General features: G+C 38.3%; 1 protein-coding gene across 2 annotated transcripts in view; it reads right to left on the bottom strand.

The window, feature by feature from the left end:
* ANO3 (anoctamin 3) overlaps positions 1 to 21,450 on the bottom strand; it is a 208,379-nt gene that overhangs the window by 128,932 nt on the left and 57,997 nt on the right. Inside the window, exon 4 of one of the 2 annotated variants that reach the window (XM_080642758.1) lies at positions 19,970 to 20,088. In XM_080642758.1, coding sequence (XP_080498884.1) covers positions 19,970 to 20,088 — 119 coding nt within the window. Of the gene's footprint in view, positions 1 to 8,666; positions 8,766 to 19,969; positions 20,089 to 21,450 lie in introns of those variants that run through there. The other variant, XM_080642759.1, reaches the window with a different exon arrangement.

The raw sequence follows: 21,450 nt of genomic DNA, 5'->3' as shown, positions 1-21,450 counted from the left end.
GCTGCTGCACGTACATGATCTAGTCCCGACTGTGCTTTTGTTTATGCTGCTCCTCCAGTTGTCCAAACCCTTCCTCTGTTCTTAATTATGGCATTTTTTCAACTCGCTATTTTACTTTTCCCAACTCTGCTTTTGTTTTCCCAATAATGCATGATCAATACAAAATAAAGAGTGCAAGTATATATAGAGAAAACATCTCAGAGATAATTGCTATTACAAGTTCAGTTTTCTTTCTCTCATTTTCTTCCCTCCCCAAAATATAGACATAAATATATGTGTATATGCATATATATTGTATATTATGTTTAAAATTCAGTATAGAATGCAGACACACATGGAAACATATATATTAGGGGCCCGGTGCATGAAGATTCATACACGGGGGGCGGGTCCCTCAGCCTGACCTGCACCCTCTCCAATCTGGGAGCCCTCAGGGGAGCCCTCTCCAATCCAGGAGTTTCTGTCTGTCTTTGCAATCATATGAGCGAATTGTCTGAGACCCCGACCCAGTTTGGTTTGTTGCTCACAGAATAATAGAGGCTTTTTTTTTACTCTTTGCTTCATTGGTGGCAATTTCCTGGAAGTTTTAGGATAGCTTCCCTTTAATTTTTCCCAGACACTCTGATTTTACTTATGTCTCTCACCTTTGCTTTCCCTCCATCCCCCACCGCAACAGTAACTTGCTCCAGGCTCACTTTGCTAGACTCTCGATTCCAATAATTACAGCTGTTGTTGTTCCTTGTGATTAAGCCCCTAGCATCCAGGAGAGCCGTCTGCCACCAGAACTATGATTCCCAGAATTCCTGGTGCTTCCCATGTTCTTGGTTTTCCCTTCCTGCTCTGTCTCCATCCCACGGCCTCCGCTCTGCCAAGTCCTCCAAGCCACCAGCTCTCCCTCTCTGCTCTCTATCTGACAGCTTGTGGAGTCAAGTTCCCCAAGCCGCTCCACTCTCCATCGGCTCTCCTGTTCTGCTCTCCGCCTGACACCTGTGTATGCAAATTAACCCACCATCTTTGTCAGGTTAATTTGCATACTCACTCCTGATTTGCTGGTGAGCGTAGCGGAGGTACATGTTTCTCTTTTATTATATAGGATACTAGAGACCCAGTGCACGAAATTTGTGCATGGGTAGGGTCCCTAGGCCCGGCTGGCGATCAGAGCCAATTGGGGCCTTCTGGCTGCTGGCCGGGGCCTTCCTTCTGGCTGCTGGCCCAGGCCTTCTTTCATTTCGTGCCGCCCCCTGGTGGTCAGCACATGTCATAGAGAGTGATAGAACTCCCAGTCTCATGGTCGAACTCCTGCAAGGACACTTTGCATATTAGCCTTTTACATATATAGATGGATATAAAATCTGTTCTTATTTACCTGTATGTTATAAGTATCTGTATTAATCAGGACTCCTTCACCTCCAAATGATAGAAATCCAATGCAAGTCAATCATAACTTCCCCCAACCCTCAAAGGCTTCTTCTGTTCATACAGTAAAAGTTATTCAGCTCTCTACCTCTAAAAGGTCCAGAAATAGAGCTAGAAAGCTTCCACAACAGCAGGTTTTAGAAATTATTCAAATACAGCCTTCAGGACTCTCACTATCTCAACTATTAAATCTTTACCTCTTAATTCTGTTTTTGTTTGTTTGTTTTTCTGTTTGCCTCATTGCTTCCTTCTAAAAATAATGTTTTCCTTGTATCTGGGGAAGGAATATCTTTCCCCATTGTTCAGAAGAACATCCCAGAGTGGAATTTAGCCTAGACACTTTGTCCAAAACTATATCTGTCATTATAGATGGAGAGTTCTATTGGCTATCTTCGGGTAAGGAAAGATGGTCAGTTCCACTTGAACACCCAAGAAACTTTTCCTGGGTAAAACAACAAGAAAAGTTCATTATACATCTCTACATTAATACATAAAGTTTTATCTTGTCTCATTTAAGTTAGGCAGATAACAAAGGCTGTTCCAAGTGAGAGTGAGGAGTTATTTTTATCTTATTTATGTGCAAGAAATACACGAGATCAAGGATACATGATACTGGGCTTCCCTAAACCTTTACTTGCTTTTTAGGGAGGAGTGTCTGAGGTTTGATGGTCTCAGCAGCTCAGGTGGAGTAGATCTGCTGGATCAGAGCATCCCAGAACCAGGGCTGGAAATTGTATATTCCAATACCTTATTTCTTGTTGTGCCATTGGCCCACTAGAGGATTAGTGGTGCAGGTGGGCTATGTCCTTATCGCACTTTGAAATAGCTGAACACCGTTATTTTCCTTTTTTAAATTTTCATTAATTTCAGAGAGGAAGGGAGAGGGAGAGAGATAGAATCATCAATGATGAGAGAGAATCATTGATTGGCTACCTCGTGCACGTGCCCCACTGGGGTTCAAGCCCACAATCTGGGATGTGCCCTGACTGGGGATCAAACCGTGACCTCTTGGTTCATAGATGCCCAACCACGGAGCCACCATGGCCAGGCTGAGCACCTTTCTTTTTATGATTATGTCATTATGTATTTACCTTCTACTAAAGGATATTTAGGATTGTTTGGCTAAATTATTCTTTGCTGTAATTCATAACAATGCAATGAATATCATTTTTCATACATGTATGTTAAGTTCTCTGGTTTTATGGATACAAATTCCTAGAAGTAAAATTACTCAAAAATTATTCCTTTTTAAACACAAGCTTAAATGCCTTAGATCTTGAAGGCCACACTCATCACTCTATTCCACCTAAAACTGCAATGTTTCCCCAATATTCTCTTCCACGTTTACTCATTTAACAAGTTCACTGTGAGTCCCTATTATGAGTCAGGCTTTGGGCAAGGTGCTAATGTAATTACAAAGAAAAATAACCCATGGTCATCATCCTTCAAGAGAGTAATTTAGTCAGGTAGAAAGATAGGAGGACAAGTAATTTCAATTTGGTGTGATTTGTGCCATCAGAGGATTGAGTGCAGGTGTTTTGAGAGCAAAGCTATACTGACTGTCCAGAGAAAGAAGTCTTCATTCAGAAGTGTTATGTCCTCATCAGCAAATGGTGATGGAATTGGAAATCCAAATGCAAAAAATAAATCTAGAAACAGACTTTACATTTCACAAAAATTAATACAAAATGGATCACAGACCTAAATGTGAAATGTAAAACTATAAAACTCCTATAAATAACATAGGAGAAAACATAGATGCCCTTGGATATGGTGATACATTTAAGATGTAATACTGAAGACGTGCTCCATGAGAGAAATAATTCCTGAGCAGGACTTCATTAAAATCCTACTCTGTGAATCCTACTCAATATCAAGAGAATTAGAAACTAACCACAAACTGGGGGGAATATTTGCAAAATAGACATCGTCTAGAGGACTGTTATTCAATATATAGAAAGAACTCTTAAAACTCAGATATACACAAAAACAAAGCAGCAATCTGATTAAATATTGGGCTAAAGGCCTTAGCAGAGAAGACATACATATGACAAATAAACATATGAAAAGATGCTCCACCATATGTCATCAGGGAAATACAAATTAAAATAACAATATTTATTAGAATGGCCCAAATCTAGAACACTAACATCTCCAAATGCTGGTGAGGGTGTGGAGCAACAGAGACTTTCACACATTACTGGTGGGGAAAAAAATAAAGGTACAGCCATTTTGTAAGACAGTTTGGGGTTTCTTAAAATCTACACATTTTCTTACCATATGATCAACAATTGTGATTCTTGGTGTTTACCCAAAAAAGTAAAAAAAGCTATGTCAATACAAAAACCTGCACAAGATGTTTACAGCAGCTTTATTCATAACTGCCAAACTGAATCAACCAAGATGTCCTTTAGTATGTGAATGAATAAACTGTGGTACATCCCAGACAGTGGAATATTATTCAGCACTAAAAATTAATGAGTTATTAGGCCCTGTAAAGACATGGAGAAACCTTAAATGCATATTACTAATTGAAAGAAGCCAATCTGAAAGGCTACATACTTCATGATTCCAATTGTATGACATTCTGGAAAAGGCAAAACTACAAAGAGTATGAAAATCAGTGACTACTGAAAGGAGTAGAGGGATCAAGAGATAAATAAGCAGATCACAAAGGATTTTTACAACAGTAAAATTCTGTGTATGACACTATAATGATTGGTATATGTTATTATACATTTGTTCAAACCCATAGAATGTAAAACACCAAGAGTGAATTCTAAAATAAATTATAGACTTTGGGTGTAAGTTCATCCTTGGTAAAAAAAAAAAAAAAAAATGTACCATTCTGGTAAGGGATGTTCATAATGGGGGAGGATGTGCATGTGTGAGGGTAGGAGGAATATGGAAAATCTTGGTACCTCCTTCTTAATTTTATTGTAATCCTAAAATTGCTCGAAAATAGTCTTTAAAAAAGTGATGCATGATTTCTGAAAAATGAATTGGGGGAGGGGGTATGAGCATTCCTAAGTAGAGGAAACACTACAAGCAAAGGCAGGGGGCATGGAAAAGGGAGAGTGTATTCAAGATCTATTAGGTTTGGTTGTGATAGGAGCAACTGGTACCGGGAAGGGCTGTCAGATAAAGATAATTTTTAACATTTGAGACCCACTGCTCTTACGTCCCTATTGCTTATGCTCATCAATAAACTGAAAACTTTTTTGAGGACAGGAACAATATTTTATTCATTTTGCATCTACTATACTTTGTATAGTTTCTGAAATGTAAATGCGAGCCCACACACACAAATTCACACACAAGCGAATGACATTCAAATTGTGGTTGTCTTCTCAAAGTCACAGTTTTTTCTTTTCAGTAAAATATTTCAATTTAGGAATTCTATAATAACCTACATTTTTCTTATCTATAATAATAAAGGGTAATATGCTAATTAGACTGGACATCTTCTGGACGTCCATCCGGACAAAGCTACAGCGGCTGCGAGGGCCGAGGGGTGCGGGAGAGGCGGGGCGGTGTGGGAGAGGAGTCTGCGCTGCTGCAGGAGAGGAGGTGGCACCACCGCTGCTGCCGCCACCGCCCCTTTCACAGAGGCGGTGCAGGAGAGGCAGCAGCATGGAAGAGGCCGAGGTGCAGGCTGGTCCAGCGCCACTGTCCCTTCTGCAGAGGCAGCAGGAGAGGGGGCTGTGCGGTCCCGGTCCCAGTGCTGTCCCTTCTGCAGAGGCAGCCACAGAAGCAGTGGTGTGGGCCTGGGCCTGGTGCCACGCCTCCGCAGAGGCTGGATGGGGTGTGAACTGCTTTGCCTCAACCTCCCACAGCCCCTCCTCCAGCTGGCCTGGCCCCAGATCACCCCCCACCTACCTGTGGGGTGGGGGGTGGGGTTGGCAGTTGTGGTGGCTGGCAGTGGCAGTAGCAGCAGGGTGATGGGGCTGGCACCTTCCCATGATTGGCCTGGTCGCCTCCCACAGGGGGAGGCCAGACTGCATCCCTCAGAGAGAGGCCAGACTGCAAAATTGTGGCATTATGGCCACTGGCCTTTTATTAAAATAGATAACTGCTACCTCTGTGGTTAGCAGGACATCAGTAGGACATCCCCTAAGCTGTCAGTAGGACATCCCTTGAGGGCTCCTGGATTGTGTGAGGGGGCAGGCCGGGCTAAGGGATCCCCCCAGCGCACAAATTTTCACGCACCAAGCTTCTAGTTGCATATAAAAAGGAATAAAAATCACCTAAAAACTACTACTATAATCGGTCTCTCTCTCTCTCTCGCTCTCTCTCTTTCTCTCTGTCTCTCTCACACACACACATACAATTATAACTTTGCTATTTTCTTTATTTTTCCACTTCCTTGACATGCCATGTTCCCATATAATTTTAATCAATCCCACTGTTATTTTTAAACTAGAGGCCCAGCGCGCAAAATTGCACGAGACCCAGACCCGCCATGCCGGCGGGACCTAGACTCCCTCCCGCCACGCTGGCGGGACCCAGACTGACTCCCACTGTGCTGCGAGACCCATCAATGCACCTCCTGGTGACTGGTCATTTGGTTGTTCCGGCGTTCCGGCGTTACAGCCACTGGCCTTTTATAATATAGATAACTGCTACCTCTGTGGTTAGATAGCCAAGTGATTTCCACAATTTGATGTTGGAAACTGATGTAACCAACTCAACTGCACCATTCCTGGCTGAATGACCATCATTTTTTCAGCTGAAATGCTATAAAGCCATCCATCTTCTACCACTGGTCCTGCACTCTCATATACAGGTGATCTTATAAAAACAAAAACCTATTCAAAATCCTTTAAACTTAGAATAAAATGCAAACCCCCCATAATAGTCCCCCTGCAACATTGTGCTTGCTTACCTCTCTCTCTCTTCTCGTTTCAGCCATCCTGGTGGTGAGTCTCTGTGTTCCTGCCTCACAGGCCACTCATCAGTTTCTCAAATACACCAAGCTCTTTCCACCCCAGCTCTCTCATAGGACAAACTCTATGCCTGGAATGCCTCTTTCTCCCACTCTTTCCTCGGCTGACTTCTCATTTTTCAGAGGCTGCTTGCTTGTCTCCCTGAGTAGACTCTTCTTCCACTACTAATGACACATTTATTGACAACTGGCAAATAAAAGATTTATGTGTTGTTTTACTTATTTATTTATGCCTCCTCCACTGGATTATGAGCAGTGCAAGAGTAGGGACTTTGCCTATTTTATTCATCATACATATCGAGACCGAGTATAGATTTTGTCACATGGTAAGCTCTCAAAATGCAGTGTACAATGGAGACATTAAGGGGAATTTTAAGGCAGTGATTCTCAAATGCGGTACCAGCACCAGCAGCATCAAGCATCAACATCATCTGAGAATTTGTTAGAGATGGACCTGCAGAGTATTTTGCTAAGTGAAATAAACCCTACAGATGATTCTGATATTCACAGTGGACAACCACTGTTGTAAAGTATCTGTTTGAAAACAAATCATACATACTTTAAAAATCGCCACAGCGTAAATTTCTTAGAATGTGAGATTTGAAACTTAAATATCACTGAAATTAATCTACCATTTTTAATGACAAAAAATTTTGTTCAAAAATAATTTTTAAAATATTTTAATATCATAATTTGTGATAGTTGTTTTTAAGTTTGCTTTTGACATTCTAAAACATACATATTTCTTATAAACATTAAGTATAATTTTGCAGCACATATTTTCTCTGAAAAGAGTCCTCAAATGTAAAGTTACTTTTATACTGATGGCTGGGTTTTAATTCAGCTAAAATCAGGTAGAATTATGAAAAATTGTATTTTTCTCTCAAGTATGTTCAAACATTGAATGGATCTGGATGACTTATCAGACACTTTGCCCTTGATAAGAATTTTTCTCAAAGTGATTTTAGTTGTTTTATTTAAGAGGAATCATTCATTTTGCACATTTGGAATATCCCATGAAAAGAGATAGTTCATTGGGCAACACTCTCAATGGGATTACAAAGAAGATAGAAAATTCATTGAAGATAAGACTTCAGACTGGATCCAAAACACCTGAGTTACCTGACCTACATTAAGTGGATCAAGTGTGACTACGGATACCATCGAATAAAACATATATGCATGGAAAGAATAAAAATTCTCTTAAAACATTAAATGGGAACTAAAAAGAGAGAAAATATATTGGTTGAATTTCTGTAATGTAAAATACTAAGTACTGTATTTTAAACTTATATTGTTCTCTCTACTATCATTTTTATTTACTGCAATGCAAGGGTTTTCTGGTTTGCCTAATGAAAACTAAAGCCAAACCTTTCAAAATCGAATCATATACGGTGGGGCATACACTGGTTTCCTGTTGGGTTCTCACTGAAATAAACATTTTAAAAAAATATATGAGCTTTACAAATCCTTTTAGTGGAAGTAACTTATAGAGAATAAATATGAGTATATCTTCCCTGCTCACTGATTTTTATGTTTTAAGTAATATATAAGAAATATTTTAAATACTTATTTTTTTAAAAGAAAAGGACACATTTCCATGCCAGCGATTATCCATATCTAACTTTGAATACATGATTAGAAATTAAAACTCTCATTTCCAAAGGAAAGCAGTTGACATTTTTAAACAAAAAAATAAAAATAAAGCTTTCAGAATGGGACAAAGTTAATTTTCTTATCACCTTTAAAACCATGAGAAAATAAAGACGGCATGTTGAAAACCTTTTGTTCCCTGGCTTAAATCAGTTAATTTCATAGTTGTATTATTTGTTTATTTTAACATTTAGTGGCATGAGATATGCTTTAAGTTCAGATTTTTTCTCAGATTTTCTACTTTGACTGAAATTATTTACTAAAACATCTTGCATAAAAATAATTTCTTAAGAACATTTCAAAAATAAGTACTTCCACAAGCAATTGCATTACATATATATTTGAATCAAGAACTAATTTTAGAGTACAATTTGTGAATAACTATTTCAATGAAAGTAATAATATTCAAATGAATTTAAAAACAGTCAAAACTGGAGAGGCATCATTTGTTTTACATGCAAGACAAACTGATGCTTAAAATATAGATCATATATTTCTTATTTTTAAAGATAAATTTCTAATATTTGAAATAACATACACTCATTACCAATTCTGAAATCAGTATCAATTATTCTTAAACGGTTTCTCTACATATTTTTAAGAAAACAGAAAAGTAATGTAGAATTCCCAGATTGATGTACTTGAAACATACCAGAGTCAGAATTCTGGGTTCAGCCTCATTGGGAATCCTTCATTGCTGACAACAGTCTCAAGTGACAGTCTTCTCTAAAGCACTGTTCAGCATGACAACAGAAAGTTCTCTCTTCCACGCCCGTCTTTTCCCTCAGCTGGAGTGTTACATATTGAATGCTGCGCAAAGCTTATGACTGGAGGGTTTTTAGACAACTCTTTAAACTCCTGAGTCTGAATAATGAATTTTTAAAAGACAACTCATCTCTTTAGAAGAATATCTGTATTGTTTTTTATTACCTTATTTTAAGAGGGTTGTAATGGGGTGTCGGAGGGGAGCTGCCTTCATGTGTCATTGGTTATTAGTGTCTACGTATGATTCACCGAGGTGACATTTAGCCATACAATTGTCAGCGACATTTTGATAATTTTATTGTCAATTTTTAATAATTTATTGCACTTTCTTATGTTATTTGAATGAGCTGTGCAGGTTAATATAGAAGTAGGAGGTATGCTTCAGTCTGAATAATAGTGGACTGACAAACAAGACTTTTTTTTATTGGTGAGCCAGGTAATGCTATATGATAGCTGAGTGGGGTTCAGTAGGAATTCTTAGGTATTTTCCAGCTTTTCATGGAAATGATCTCATTTTCTTGTTTGTTAGAGAAAAGTACAATACAAGCCTTTGCAATTTCTGAAAAACCCTGCATCTGTTAAACTTGGCATTGCATTATATTGGCTCTGGCCTGAATATAATGAAGTGACTGTGATCTGAAAATGAGTGGGTAATTGTTATGTAAAAATGAATAAACAAATAAATGAAATTGAACTTTCCCCCCTTCCTCCTCCCTCCTTATGGTTAACATGCACTTGATGAGATGCAATGGAGAATTACACTTATTTCTGTCAAGAAAGCCTCCACAGGACAACCTGAAATTGGCACTGACAAGACACTTAATGGCTATGGCTTTGAGTTAATCACCAGACTTAAATACTGATTTTCTAGTAAGCTCACAAAATAGAAAAATGTAACTTCACACAACACTTCAAAACTCTTCAATGAATGGTCCATTACTGAAATCCCTGTTTTTAAATTGTCTGTGGCATTAAGGGATTAATAAAACCATATAGGTTTCCATGACAGGGACCCTCATCTAGAATCTTGATTGGTATCTTGCAAAAACCTCAACAGCAATAATTTTTTTAATTCCACAAGCATCAGAAATTATTTAATGAATAAGTGCTTAATTTTTATTTTTTAAAATATATTTTTATTGATTTTAGAGAGAGAGGAAGGAAAAGGGATAGAGAGATAGAAACATCAGTGAGAGAGAAACATCAATCAGCTGCCTCCTGCATGTCCCCTACTGGGGATTGAGCCCACAACCTGGCATGTGCCCTGACCAGGAAGCGCACCAGTGACCTCTTGGTGCAAGGGACAATGATCAACCAACTGAGCCATACTGGCCAGGCAAGAGTACTTTAGTTTTGTTGACATTATTTTCCTTTAAGATTAGTGATAGCTGCTCAAAATATTCATTTTTTAAAATATATTTTTATTGATTTCAGAGAGGAAGAGAGAGAGAGAATCATTAATCGGCTGCCTCCTGCACACCTCCTACTAGGGATTGAGCCTGCAAACCAGGCATACGCCCTGACAGGAAATCAAACCATGACCTCCTGGTTCATATATTAATGCTCAAGCACTGAACCACACCAGCTGGGCAAAATATTCATATTTTGATGGACTCATGTGGTGAGACTAAGAAGTGTGCCTGGCAAGGTGAGGGGAGGAAAAGGACATGGACAGGGGAAGGACTATAAGCAGCAGAGAAAGGGTATTTTACAGTTGATCAGGATCTGAACATAGGAGTCTCAATTTTATTATATTTTCTCTTGAGTATAAAACATAAAGGAAAGCATAATATGCATAGTCCCTAATGTACATGATCATTCCCCAGTAACGCACACAGGTTCTCTAACTACCTAATATACTTGTCTTGTCATTTCTATAGCCCTTGTGCATCCCTCCATTATATGCACAGCACGGCACAATGCTTAACACTGCGGTGGCTTCTATATAATTCCTGGTACTGCTTATCTAACTGTATGATACCAGGGAGGTCACTTTGCCATGATAAGCCTCCATTTCCTCACCTACAAAATGGGGGTAAAAATCAACCATACCTTTTTTGAGTAGCTGTGAGGCTAAAAAAATATAGGTCATCAATAAAATCCCTGACGGGTCCTTAATAAATGTTACCTGCTGTATCTATTTAAGAGTATCATTATTATTAACTAGAGGCCTGGTGCATGAATTCGTGCACATTGAAAGGAAATTAATTAGAAGAAATATATTTTTTTCAAATTCAGTCATTTGGTATTAAATTTCATTTTTTTATATTTTATTGATATTTTACAGAGAGGAAGGGAGAGGTATAGAGAGTTAGAAATATCAATGAGAGAGAAACATCAATCAGCTGCCTCCTGCACACATACTGGGGATGTGCCCACAACCAAGGTACATGCCCTTGACCGGAATAGAACCTGGGGCCCTTCAGCCTGCAAGCCGATGCTCTATCCACTGAGCAAAACCAGCTAGGGCAGAAGATATATATTTATATCGCTATTCGCCCTTTCTTTATAATAGAAGTGTCAACCAAATTCACAATCAACAATGACAAATCAAAACACATGCCTGCAATTGGTGCCAGGGGAGCTTTATATGTATTGTGCATGAGAAAGTCAACTTAGCCTATTATATAGAGAGAATAAAGTTGCTTAATTAGACCTGCTTTCTGATTTAGCTAAACTTTTTCCAGCCCAGTGAAGCATCCCAACTTCTCTTTCAAGGTAATTGTCAGCAACACAGCAGTAAATATCAATACAAAACAGATTATCGCTGTAGATCACGCAGGGAGAACAAAGGGTAAAATATTTAACTGCAGCAGTGTTTGACTATATTCTGCGCAGTGAGAAAACCTGAAGTCATTTTCAAGATCCACCATTTCTTACTTCTTTTCAGTCAGGTCAAGTTTCTAAATATCCATTTTCTGGCTAATGAAAAGAAAATAGGATTCCACTGAGTCTCCTATCTACCTACTCCAGGACTTCTGTGAGGATCAAATGCAATGAGGCATGGGAAAATGCTTCACAGGCATTTGGTTAAAATGTGAAATATTTCCACCTGGCTATAAAGCAAGTGGTGTTCCTGGGATGAAGAAACTGCAAGGAGACTAGTTGTTAGTCACTGGGGAGAGGAAGCCGGGAGTTTCTACATGACATCATTACCCGGCGCCCACAGCCACCATTTCCTGGCTGGGCTGGGCTGGGCTGTGGGCTGCATTTTGCACCATGGGGGTCTCAGCAGCATCAGCTGCAATTTGGTGGGCTGTTGCTCCGGGGTGGTGACGGGGCCTGTGTCCCACTTGGGGGAAGCTGAGTGTTCTTTTGTGGATGGCAGGTCTGTGGTGCCATTTCTCTGTGCGTGTCATGGCAGCTCCTTTGTTGAGTGTCTGCCCCCTGGTGGTCATTGCACGCCATAGCAACCGGTCAGATGGTTGGACACTTAGCATATTAGCCTTTTATATATATAGATGCTCCAACTCTCAATCCTGTGATCCTTCTGATATATGCATAACCTGAAGGGTCTGGTTACCAGGTTAGCTCCATAATCTAGAGGTGGCAGGTTAATGAGGTAGCTTTGACTTTTAATGTCTTCAAATGACATTAGTTTTGATCTGACTTCTCTAGCTGTTTTCATGTCTAAGCAGTTAGAGAATTAGTTTAATGTGAACCTATCATTGATCAAATGTATACATAGCAACTATAACAATTATCTGTACAATTTTTTTTTTTTAATATATTTTATTGATTTTTTACAGAGCGGAAGGGAGAGGAGGGATAGAGAGTTAGAAACATCGATGAGAGAGAAACATCGATCAGCTGCCTCTTGCACGCCCCCCACTGGGGATGTGCCCGCAACCAAGGTACATGCCCTTAACCGGAATCGAACCTGGGACCCTTGAGTCCGCAGGCCGACGCTCTATCCACTGAGCCAAACCGGTTTTGGCTATCTGTACAATTTAATTGGTATGCTCACACACTAATATATTGAATTTACTTTTACATGATATAAAATATATGTAAAATTTCTGCAGACACGTTATTGCAGCTCTCATTTTAGAGTAAAAATCCTCCAGGGAGGCTTAGGAGATAGATTTCCCAAAAGGAGCTCTTAAGCACTCATGGGGAAAACACACAAATTGGTGTTTGGGGGAGCCTGCTGTGTGTCTAATTACCAAGATATTAGTTTCAGGAGAGAGAAAACATGTATGGCATCTTGTTTGTTTCCTGTATTTGTTATGAAATAAGACTTCCCTAAGCAGACAGGTACATTTTTCCTCTATAGTTTTGGAGAGAACTAAAGATCTGCCCCAGCATATTCATCCCTCACCTAAATCTACTCTAATAATTCAAATGTCTCATACCTTGATATCCTAGTGTTCTGATCTAGACATAACTCTTGGCAGCTGTGAGGGCTTTTGTGGAAGAAGTGGGTGGACTGTTTTTTATTTTTTTCTTCTGATTGACAAGGAGAGTTCCCATACTGTGCAGCAGATGCAGTTGAAAATATTTAGTGCGGTGATTATTATGTAATCCCAAGGAATACACACCTTTTCCCTTCTCACTATTTTTGCTGAGGTTTAATATTAAGTTTGTAACAGATTCCTGGTCTACTTTTATTTGTTTATTGATACAAGGGTGAATTAAAAACAGGTCAAACCACTCCCAGGATATTGTGCGTTAGCCTCACAATTATTAGAATGCAGAGCTGCTTATTTTGGGGCAATTTGTAGGGCTTTAGGAAGGTATGATTAATACATGTGAGTGGTTAGTTCTTTCAGTTAACTATTGAAATGGAGTCAGAGAAGCAGAGGGTTCTGGAGTTGGAGAGACGTGATACAAGCCAGCTCTCTTCCTACCTAGCTCAGAAACTGGCCTCAAGATTTGCCTTTTTACCGTAAATTTATTTCCTTCATTGGTAAAATGAGACCTCTACTATCTACTCTCATTGAGTTATTATGACAATTACATGAGATGTGGCATACAGAGTGCTTACCATACCCTCTGGTGTGTAGGTGATCAATATATATTAGGGGGACTAACTGAAATTCTACCTACGATGGTTACCACTAAGGAAGTAAACTCCTGAATTGCTCTTGTCTTGCCAGTGTAGCAAAGTAGAAAAATACTTTTGGGAAACAGGATCATCTTAGTTTAAATCTTAACTCAGTCATTTACTAGCCATGTAAAACATAAAAATAGAAATAAGAATATGATAATACATGTAGCCTAAAATTAAGAATAGATGAAATAAACTTATGTCATTTGAATTTTGCCATCCAGTGATAAACACTATAAAAATTTGTTGTATATAATTCTAAGCATTTTCACCCTAGCTGGTTTGGCTCAGTGGACTGAAGGGTCCTGGGTTCAATTCCAGTCAAGGGCACATGCCCATGTTGTAATCTTGATCCTTAGTAGGGAGTGTGCAGGAGGCAGCTGATCAATGATTCTCTCTCATCATTTATGTTTCTATCTCTCTCCCTCTCCCTTCCTTGCTGAAATCAATAAATTTATATTTTAAAAAACAAGTCCAAGCATTTTCTCAATAAAAATGAACTAGACATTATTATATAACTAGAGGCCCAGTGCATGGATTTGTGTACTGGTGACGTCTCTTGGCCTGGCCTACGGGGATCGAGCTGAAACCGGCTCTCTGACATCCCCTGAGGGATCCTGGATTGCAAGAGGGTGGTTCTTGGGTAATGCACCCCAGAATTGGGCACCCTCCTCTCTGGTTCTGGATACATCACCCGAGAACTGCAGCTGCCAAGTCACCGCAGCTCAGCACATCTTGCGTTGAGTTTCTACCCCCTGGTGGTCAGTGTGCATCATAGCTACCGGTTGGCACATTTGCCCCCTGGTGGTCATTGTGTGTCATAGCTACCAGTCGGATGATCAAATGGTTGGATGGTCACTTAGGCTTTTATATATATAGATTGGTATTGTTCACATATTGTTTTTTGTAACCACTTTCTCATGTAACCATACTGGGGGGGGAGGTCTTTTTTCAATTGCCTGATTTGAGGGTATTTCTATTTTTAATTTCATCTTTTATTCTTGAATATTTAAGTGCTTTATTCCCTCTCATTCCTCACAAATTACAGTGTGAGAACATTATTAAACATAATTATTTGGGCTAACATGGAATTATATTCCCCAGTTAAATTCCTACTGTGGGTCAAAGAGCAAGATTATTTTAAGGATTTTAATGCTTACTGTCAAAATGTTTTCCAGAAGATTTGGATAAATATACATATCTACCAGCAAGAACTAACACTGAAAGTTTATAGTATCAATTTTGGGTTTTATTTTGTTTTAAAATGTTTTCTAATTTGGTTTAAAAGAATATTACTTACATTTGCATTTCTTCAATTATTAGTATTGCTAATCATTTTACATGTTAAAATTATATTGTTTTTCAATACTTTTTACTCTTACATTTATTAATTATATTATTATTATATCTTTGCATATTAAGAATATTAACCATCATTATACACTGAGTGGCCAGATTATTATGGTCTCTGAATGCATAATAATCTGGCCACTCAGTGTGTGTGTGTGTGTGTGTGTGTGTGATTTTTTGTCAAGCAGACATGTGTGTGTGTGTACCTTCAAGTACTATTCACAGTGCTCTGTATGTTAATATGACAGAGAAAGGCAATATTTACTCAAATTATGCTAAAAACAATCCCTCTCTACTTAAGAACTTTGCTTGCTGACAGCCCAGGTACTCCAATCTATGAATTTATAAAATTATCCCTTTTCTTACATTACAAATTCGTTTCCTGGATTTCTTATCCACACAGGTGTGACAGAACATGCTTGTCAAAATGTTCAAAGGAATAAACTTGCCTTTAAAAAATTAGTTTACTCTTTTTATTGGGTGTTTGTGACTGTTGCTAACTATGCAAAGATAATTCAATTAAAAGTAATCTTGGAATTTTCCCCTGATTTAATGTTACCACAAAGAAAGAAGTTTTGCAAATAGAGTTTTTAAAAAAGATAATTTCAGAAAGTTTTAGATAGATTGTCTAGATACCATGCAATTTAGGTTTAATGGATAGTATGAGGATGCTGTGAAAAACTCAGAGACAATTTTGCAAATATTCCCAGGAACTGATAAATAATTCACCTTTTCTTAGCAATCATTTGTACCAGCAAGGGGTGTACCTTTTAACATTTATCATTGTCTCCATTTGCTATTGCTGAGAAACAAACCATTAAAAACTTCTTTTTATTTAGCTCATGATTCTGTGGGTAGACAGGGTTAAGTTGGATAATTGATTTCATAGAGAGAACATCAATGATGAGAGAGAATCATTGATTGGCTGCCTCGTGCATGCCCCACACTGGGGATTGAGCCTGCAACTTGGGTATGTGCCCTGTCTGGGAATCAAACCTTGACTTCCCAGTTCATAGGTCAACGCTCAACCACTGAGCCATGCTGGCTGGTGCCACTGAATTTTCTCACATGTCTGCTTGAGTTGGGCAGCTGAGCTCACTAGGCGCTGGTCCACATGGTCTCATTCTCCTTCAGACTGGCACTGACTTATTCACATGGTGGAGGCAGAGTCCCAAGGAAAGAATGGGAATGCAAGGTATTTAGAGTATAAATTTCAGCACTGGCACATTTCACTTTCACAGCAGTCTACTGGGTAAAACAAGACCCAAGACCAGTCCAACAGTTTTCCACATTTTGATGGGAGTTGCTGCAAAGTCTCATTAAAAATAGAGTGGATACAGCAAAAAATGAACTATGGCCAATTTCTCTTTTATTTATATGGTAAATACTCTCCCTCACTAAAAAATAATGACATTTGTCTTTCAACCTTTCTTTCAAGCTTAACTAGAAAATTCATGTATTTTTAAAAAATATATGTTGAAATGATATAGATGCAGGGTACAAAAATCAACTTAATGGGCACTATTAAATAATTTCATACAGATGTTGAGTCTTGATAAATGGTTAAATTATAGATGAATATTAGATGTGGAGACATACATATTCTGTATACAACAATGAACTGAATGGAAGATGTATTTGCACTGATTTTTAGTAATCAGCTTGCTTTCTGTGAATCTTCAAAATACCCAATTCCAATTCCAAAGCTTGCTTTCTCGTTTGAATTTTCTCTATTTTTTTTTCTAGCTGTTTTCTAGTTGCTGCTTATTTCTTCAGATTTTTTAAAAATTGTTTTCAGTTCTTCACGTGCTTGATTTTTTTTTTAATCTAGCTCAGGGCCTTATGGTCAATTTTCTATCTATCACAATGCCTCTGAAATATTGAAATATGGCTTCTATTATAAAGTTTCAGGCTAGCTAAATCTTGATTTATCCCATATTTAGTGTCATTTCTTAATTTCCAGACTCTTAGCTTTCTCCACTTATAAGTATGCACTAGAGGCCCGGTACACAAAATTTGTGCATGGGGGAAGGGGGTGTCCCTCAGCCCAACCTGCACCCTCTCCAATCTGGGACCCCCCGATGGGATCAGGCCTAAACGGGCAGTCGGACATCCCTCTCACAGTCCAGGACTGCTGGCTCCCAACTGCTCGCCTGCCTGCCTTCCTGATTGCCCCTAACTGCTTCTGCCTGCCAGCCTGATCACCCCCTAACCACTCCCCTGTCAGCCTGATTGATGCCTAACTGCTCCCTGCCAGCCTGTTTGCCCTGAACTGCCCTTCCCTGTAGGCCTGGTCACCCCTAACTGCCTTCCCCTGCAGGCCTTGCCCCCCCCTCCAACTGCCCTCCCCTGCAGGCCTGTTCACCCCTAACTGCCCTCCCCTGCAGGCCTGGTCCCCCTCAACTGCTCTCCCCTGAAGGCCTGGGTCCCTCCCAACTGCCTTTCCCTGCAGGCCTGCTTGCCCCCAACTTCCCTCTTCTGCCGGCTTGGTCACCCCTAACTGCCTTCCCCTGCAGGCTTGATCGCCCTCAACTGCCCTCCCTTGCAGGCCTGGTCCCTCCCAACTGCCCTCCCCTGCTGGCCTGATCACCCACAACTGCCTTCACTTGCAGGCCTGGTCCCTTCCAACTGCCCTCCCTTGCTGGCTATCTTGTGGTGGCCATCTTGTGTCCACATGGGGGCAGGATCTTTGACCACATGGGGGCAGCCATCTTGTGTGTTGGAGTGATGGTCAATCTGCATATTACTCTTTTATTAGATAGGATTCTGAACTGCATCCAAGCACTTGGCCAGCAAAACCTGTCTGTGTTTGTCATAATTCTCTGTCCTACAGTACCACGCTTGGCATATAGTAGCTTCCAAATAAATAAAAAATATGTCCTATTACTTTATCAATATCACTTCATATATTAGATCTCAATATTACAAATGTTTTTCATGACTAAAATATCAAAGAATTTCAGTATAAATAAATAACACATGCTAAAAGTTTATGACATGAAGCAAAATATTCTAAAGATACAATTCACTATTCTTAAGATTAATTGGTATAATGCCTTACCAATATACTTAGCTTACTAAATTATCATAAGCAGTAGGTAGATGACCAAAAAAAAATTATCACGCTAACTCAAAATCATTCAGGACATGTTTACACAATGGTTGACAAACCAAATTCTCAAACAGATGTAATGTCACAATGCCCAGAAACTAGTCAGATGTAGTTCTAGAAGTACAATAGCAGATTATGCAATTAGATAGTTTCAGTAAGATACTAGACTACAATTTCTTGAATTGAACAACTGTGGCCTGTTACCATCAACATACACCATCTCCTATTTTAATGTCAAAACCAAAATATGCATGCAGGTTTAACTATTTCTTCTTAATTTTATATTCTGAAGTTCAAGTTTAGTCAGTGAGATTTGGGAAATGACTACTGTGGAGTAGAAATGAAATGGAGGGGATCGTTGATGGCTGTAAATCCCAGAGAAGCAGATCTACACATTTCATTTAATCTTAGTTCATTTTCTAATGCTTTGAAGTATACTGTGTCTGTCTTTCTGTTGAGGATATAGGTATCTTAAGAAACAACATGTCTTTTTACTCAGTTTTTCTTATAATCTCTCCTGTCAAACTACTTGGAACAATGCTTTACAGATAATAGAAACTTTCTGAACACCCATTGTGTTAATCAGACACAGAGACAGATGAAGTAAACACAAGGAGAACAACCCCTGGCTTGTGAATAATCTAAGAATTACTGGCACAAAATAATGACTTCTTTAAACAAAATCAAATAGGACTGAAGGAATTTGGTGCAAGCATATATTTATTAAAGTTTAGTCTCTTTTGTAACAGCAATATTTAAATTCTGCCATATTTCTTCACTAATGTTTTGGTGGTGACTAAAAAGGGATTTGCAAAATTAATCCAAGCCAAACCAAAGCCAACATCACAGAGAAAGATGTATTCACAAATATGATTATTAGCCATGCAGTGACAATGAAAGCTATGATTCCTTGTGTTAAACTGAAGATTTCTTTTTCAAAAGCAGTCATATTTTAATCAGTAAAAATAAAAAATAAGAAGATAAAAATAAACTTGGACTGAGTCAGGATTTGTCTTGGGACACATGAAAAGGGTGTTGAACAACCACACTCAGATGCTTTGAAGAGTCTGATTTTGAGGGATGGTGCAACTGTTGGAGCCGGGGTTTTTAAAACTGAGCTCTACCCAGTTACCCATTTGTTAATGATCTAAGCTTCAGTGAGGTTATACAAACCAACAATATAGACAGCTTTTACTATGCCCCAGGTACTTGCATATGATTATCTCACATAGTCATCAAAGATTTTTTGTCAAGCAGACATGATTCTGATTTTACAGACAGAGAAAAAAGGCTAAGTGAGTGTAACCTGCTCAAGTTAACACAAATATTAAGTAGTGGAGGTGGAATTCAAATCTTAGTCCATTTGATACTAAAATTCATATATTCATTAAACCCATACTGCCTTTCAAAAAACATGAAAAAAATGATGGACTAACCCCCTAAAGAAGATATTACTGAATAATTTTATATTTCAGATTATTTTATAAAATTGTTTTGGATAATAAAATAAATATGATGTCTACACATTATTTTTCAATTTTAAGTCCTTAGATATGTGCATTAGACTTTGTGCTTTCTTACACCTTCCAGCACAGTATAGATTACTACTGAAAAAAATTGAAAGTTTTTAGATGTTATGATCTCCAAATGGCTTTATTAATAGCTTAATTTACCTTACCTTAGACAATCTTTTCTTGGATTCAGAATCATCTTTGGGAACAAAATCTTTAATTAGCCGAGATCGGTCATAATTAGCATGTTCTGATTCATCCAGGTAATCCTTATCTTTTCCTAGGGCTAGAAAAGAGACAAAGATGATTAAATCCATGTTTTATCCTTTTTCTTTTTCTCTCTCTTTACATGGACTAATTTTTCTTTTTTCCCCCCAAATTTTCCCAAGGCTCAGCCAAGTATAATTTTCTTATAATCCATCCATTTAATAAGTAAACAAAACAAAAAAATTAATAACATGAGACCTCACCTGTTAATGGATTAATACTGACACTAAAGTATCTTTCATAAGAATTAAATGCATTTCTGCTACTTAATGCACTTCAACTTTTTAAAAATAGAATTATGCAAATTTTATTGGATACCACCTCTCTTCCACCTGAATGTAGAGATATTTGTAAGAATTCAATATCAAGAGATATTTTATACAAATACAGATATTTGTAAGAATTTAAGATTCCTAAGCAGGTGTTGCTCCAAAGGGTCAACACTCTAACCATACAGCCACACAGGCCATAGCAATAGGTACTGTTGATTTTAGGCTACAGGCAAAGTCTCTGTCCTCTGGAAACAGTGAGAAAAATAAATCACATAATCTCAGTTGATACTTAAGTATTACAAATACAAATAAATCAAGATTAGGAGACACAAAATGAAGCTAGTATGAAATCTCTATCTGGGCTTTGGGAAAGGAGAAAGGTCATTATGAACAAGGAACAAAAATGTTAGAATTGGCTGCAGCATTCATTGTTAGTAAAAGTAAGCATTAGGGAATGTCCTAGAGTGGCCACGCCCAGGTATCTTTTAGGGCCTCAGAAGCCATAATAAGAAGTTTATATTTTAAATGTAATAGGAAATATGGAGGAATTTGAGTAGAGGAAGAATGATATTTAATTTCCTTTTTATTAAAACCTTCTATAACTGATATCAGGAGGTAAGAGTTGGAGCAGAGACCAATTAGGAGGTATTATACTACTCTGCCCAGAGATGATGCAGACTGGATCGAGGTGTAGTAGTGAGCACAGCACCTATAGCAGAAAGTGGTGCAATGTCAGATTCTGACTATAATTTCATAACTGAGCCCAGAGAACTTATTTAATGTCTTTAACAAACAATTGAAAAGATTTACAGCGACTGTAAGGCTGTCACAACTGGAAAAACAATATGTTCTTTCAGTGCAATTTTCTTATTTCTACAATTATTAAATAGATTGGCAACATTAGTAGAAAGTTCTTTTTATACCATATTAATAAGAAACACTGTTCAAAAAAAATAAACAAAAGTTGGTGGGAATTATCTAAGATTATAGAACAAAAGCAAAATCACCAAGTACTCATTTGACTACAACTGTTTTAAGAAGATCAATGAAGCTCCACCACGCTAAACTATTATGCTAATAAAAAGCAACAGTGCCTTAACTGTCTCATA

Source organism: Plecotus auritus (assembly GCF_963455305.1).
Source record: "Plecotus auritus genome assembly, chromosome: 9".
NCBI classification, from domain to species: domain Eukaryota; kingdom Metazoa; phylum Chordata; class Mammalia; order Chiroptera; family Vespertilionidae; genus Plecotus; species Plecotus auritus.
This window is presented reverse-complemented; position numbering and strand designations above follow the sequence as displayed.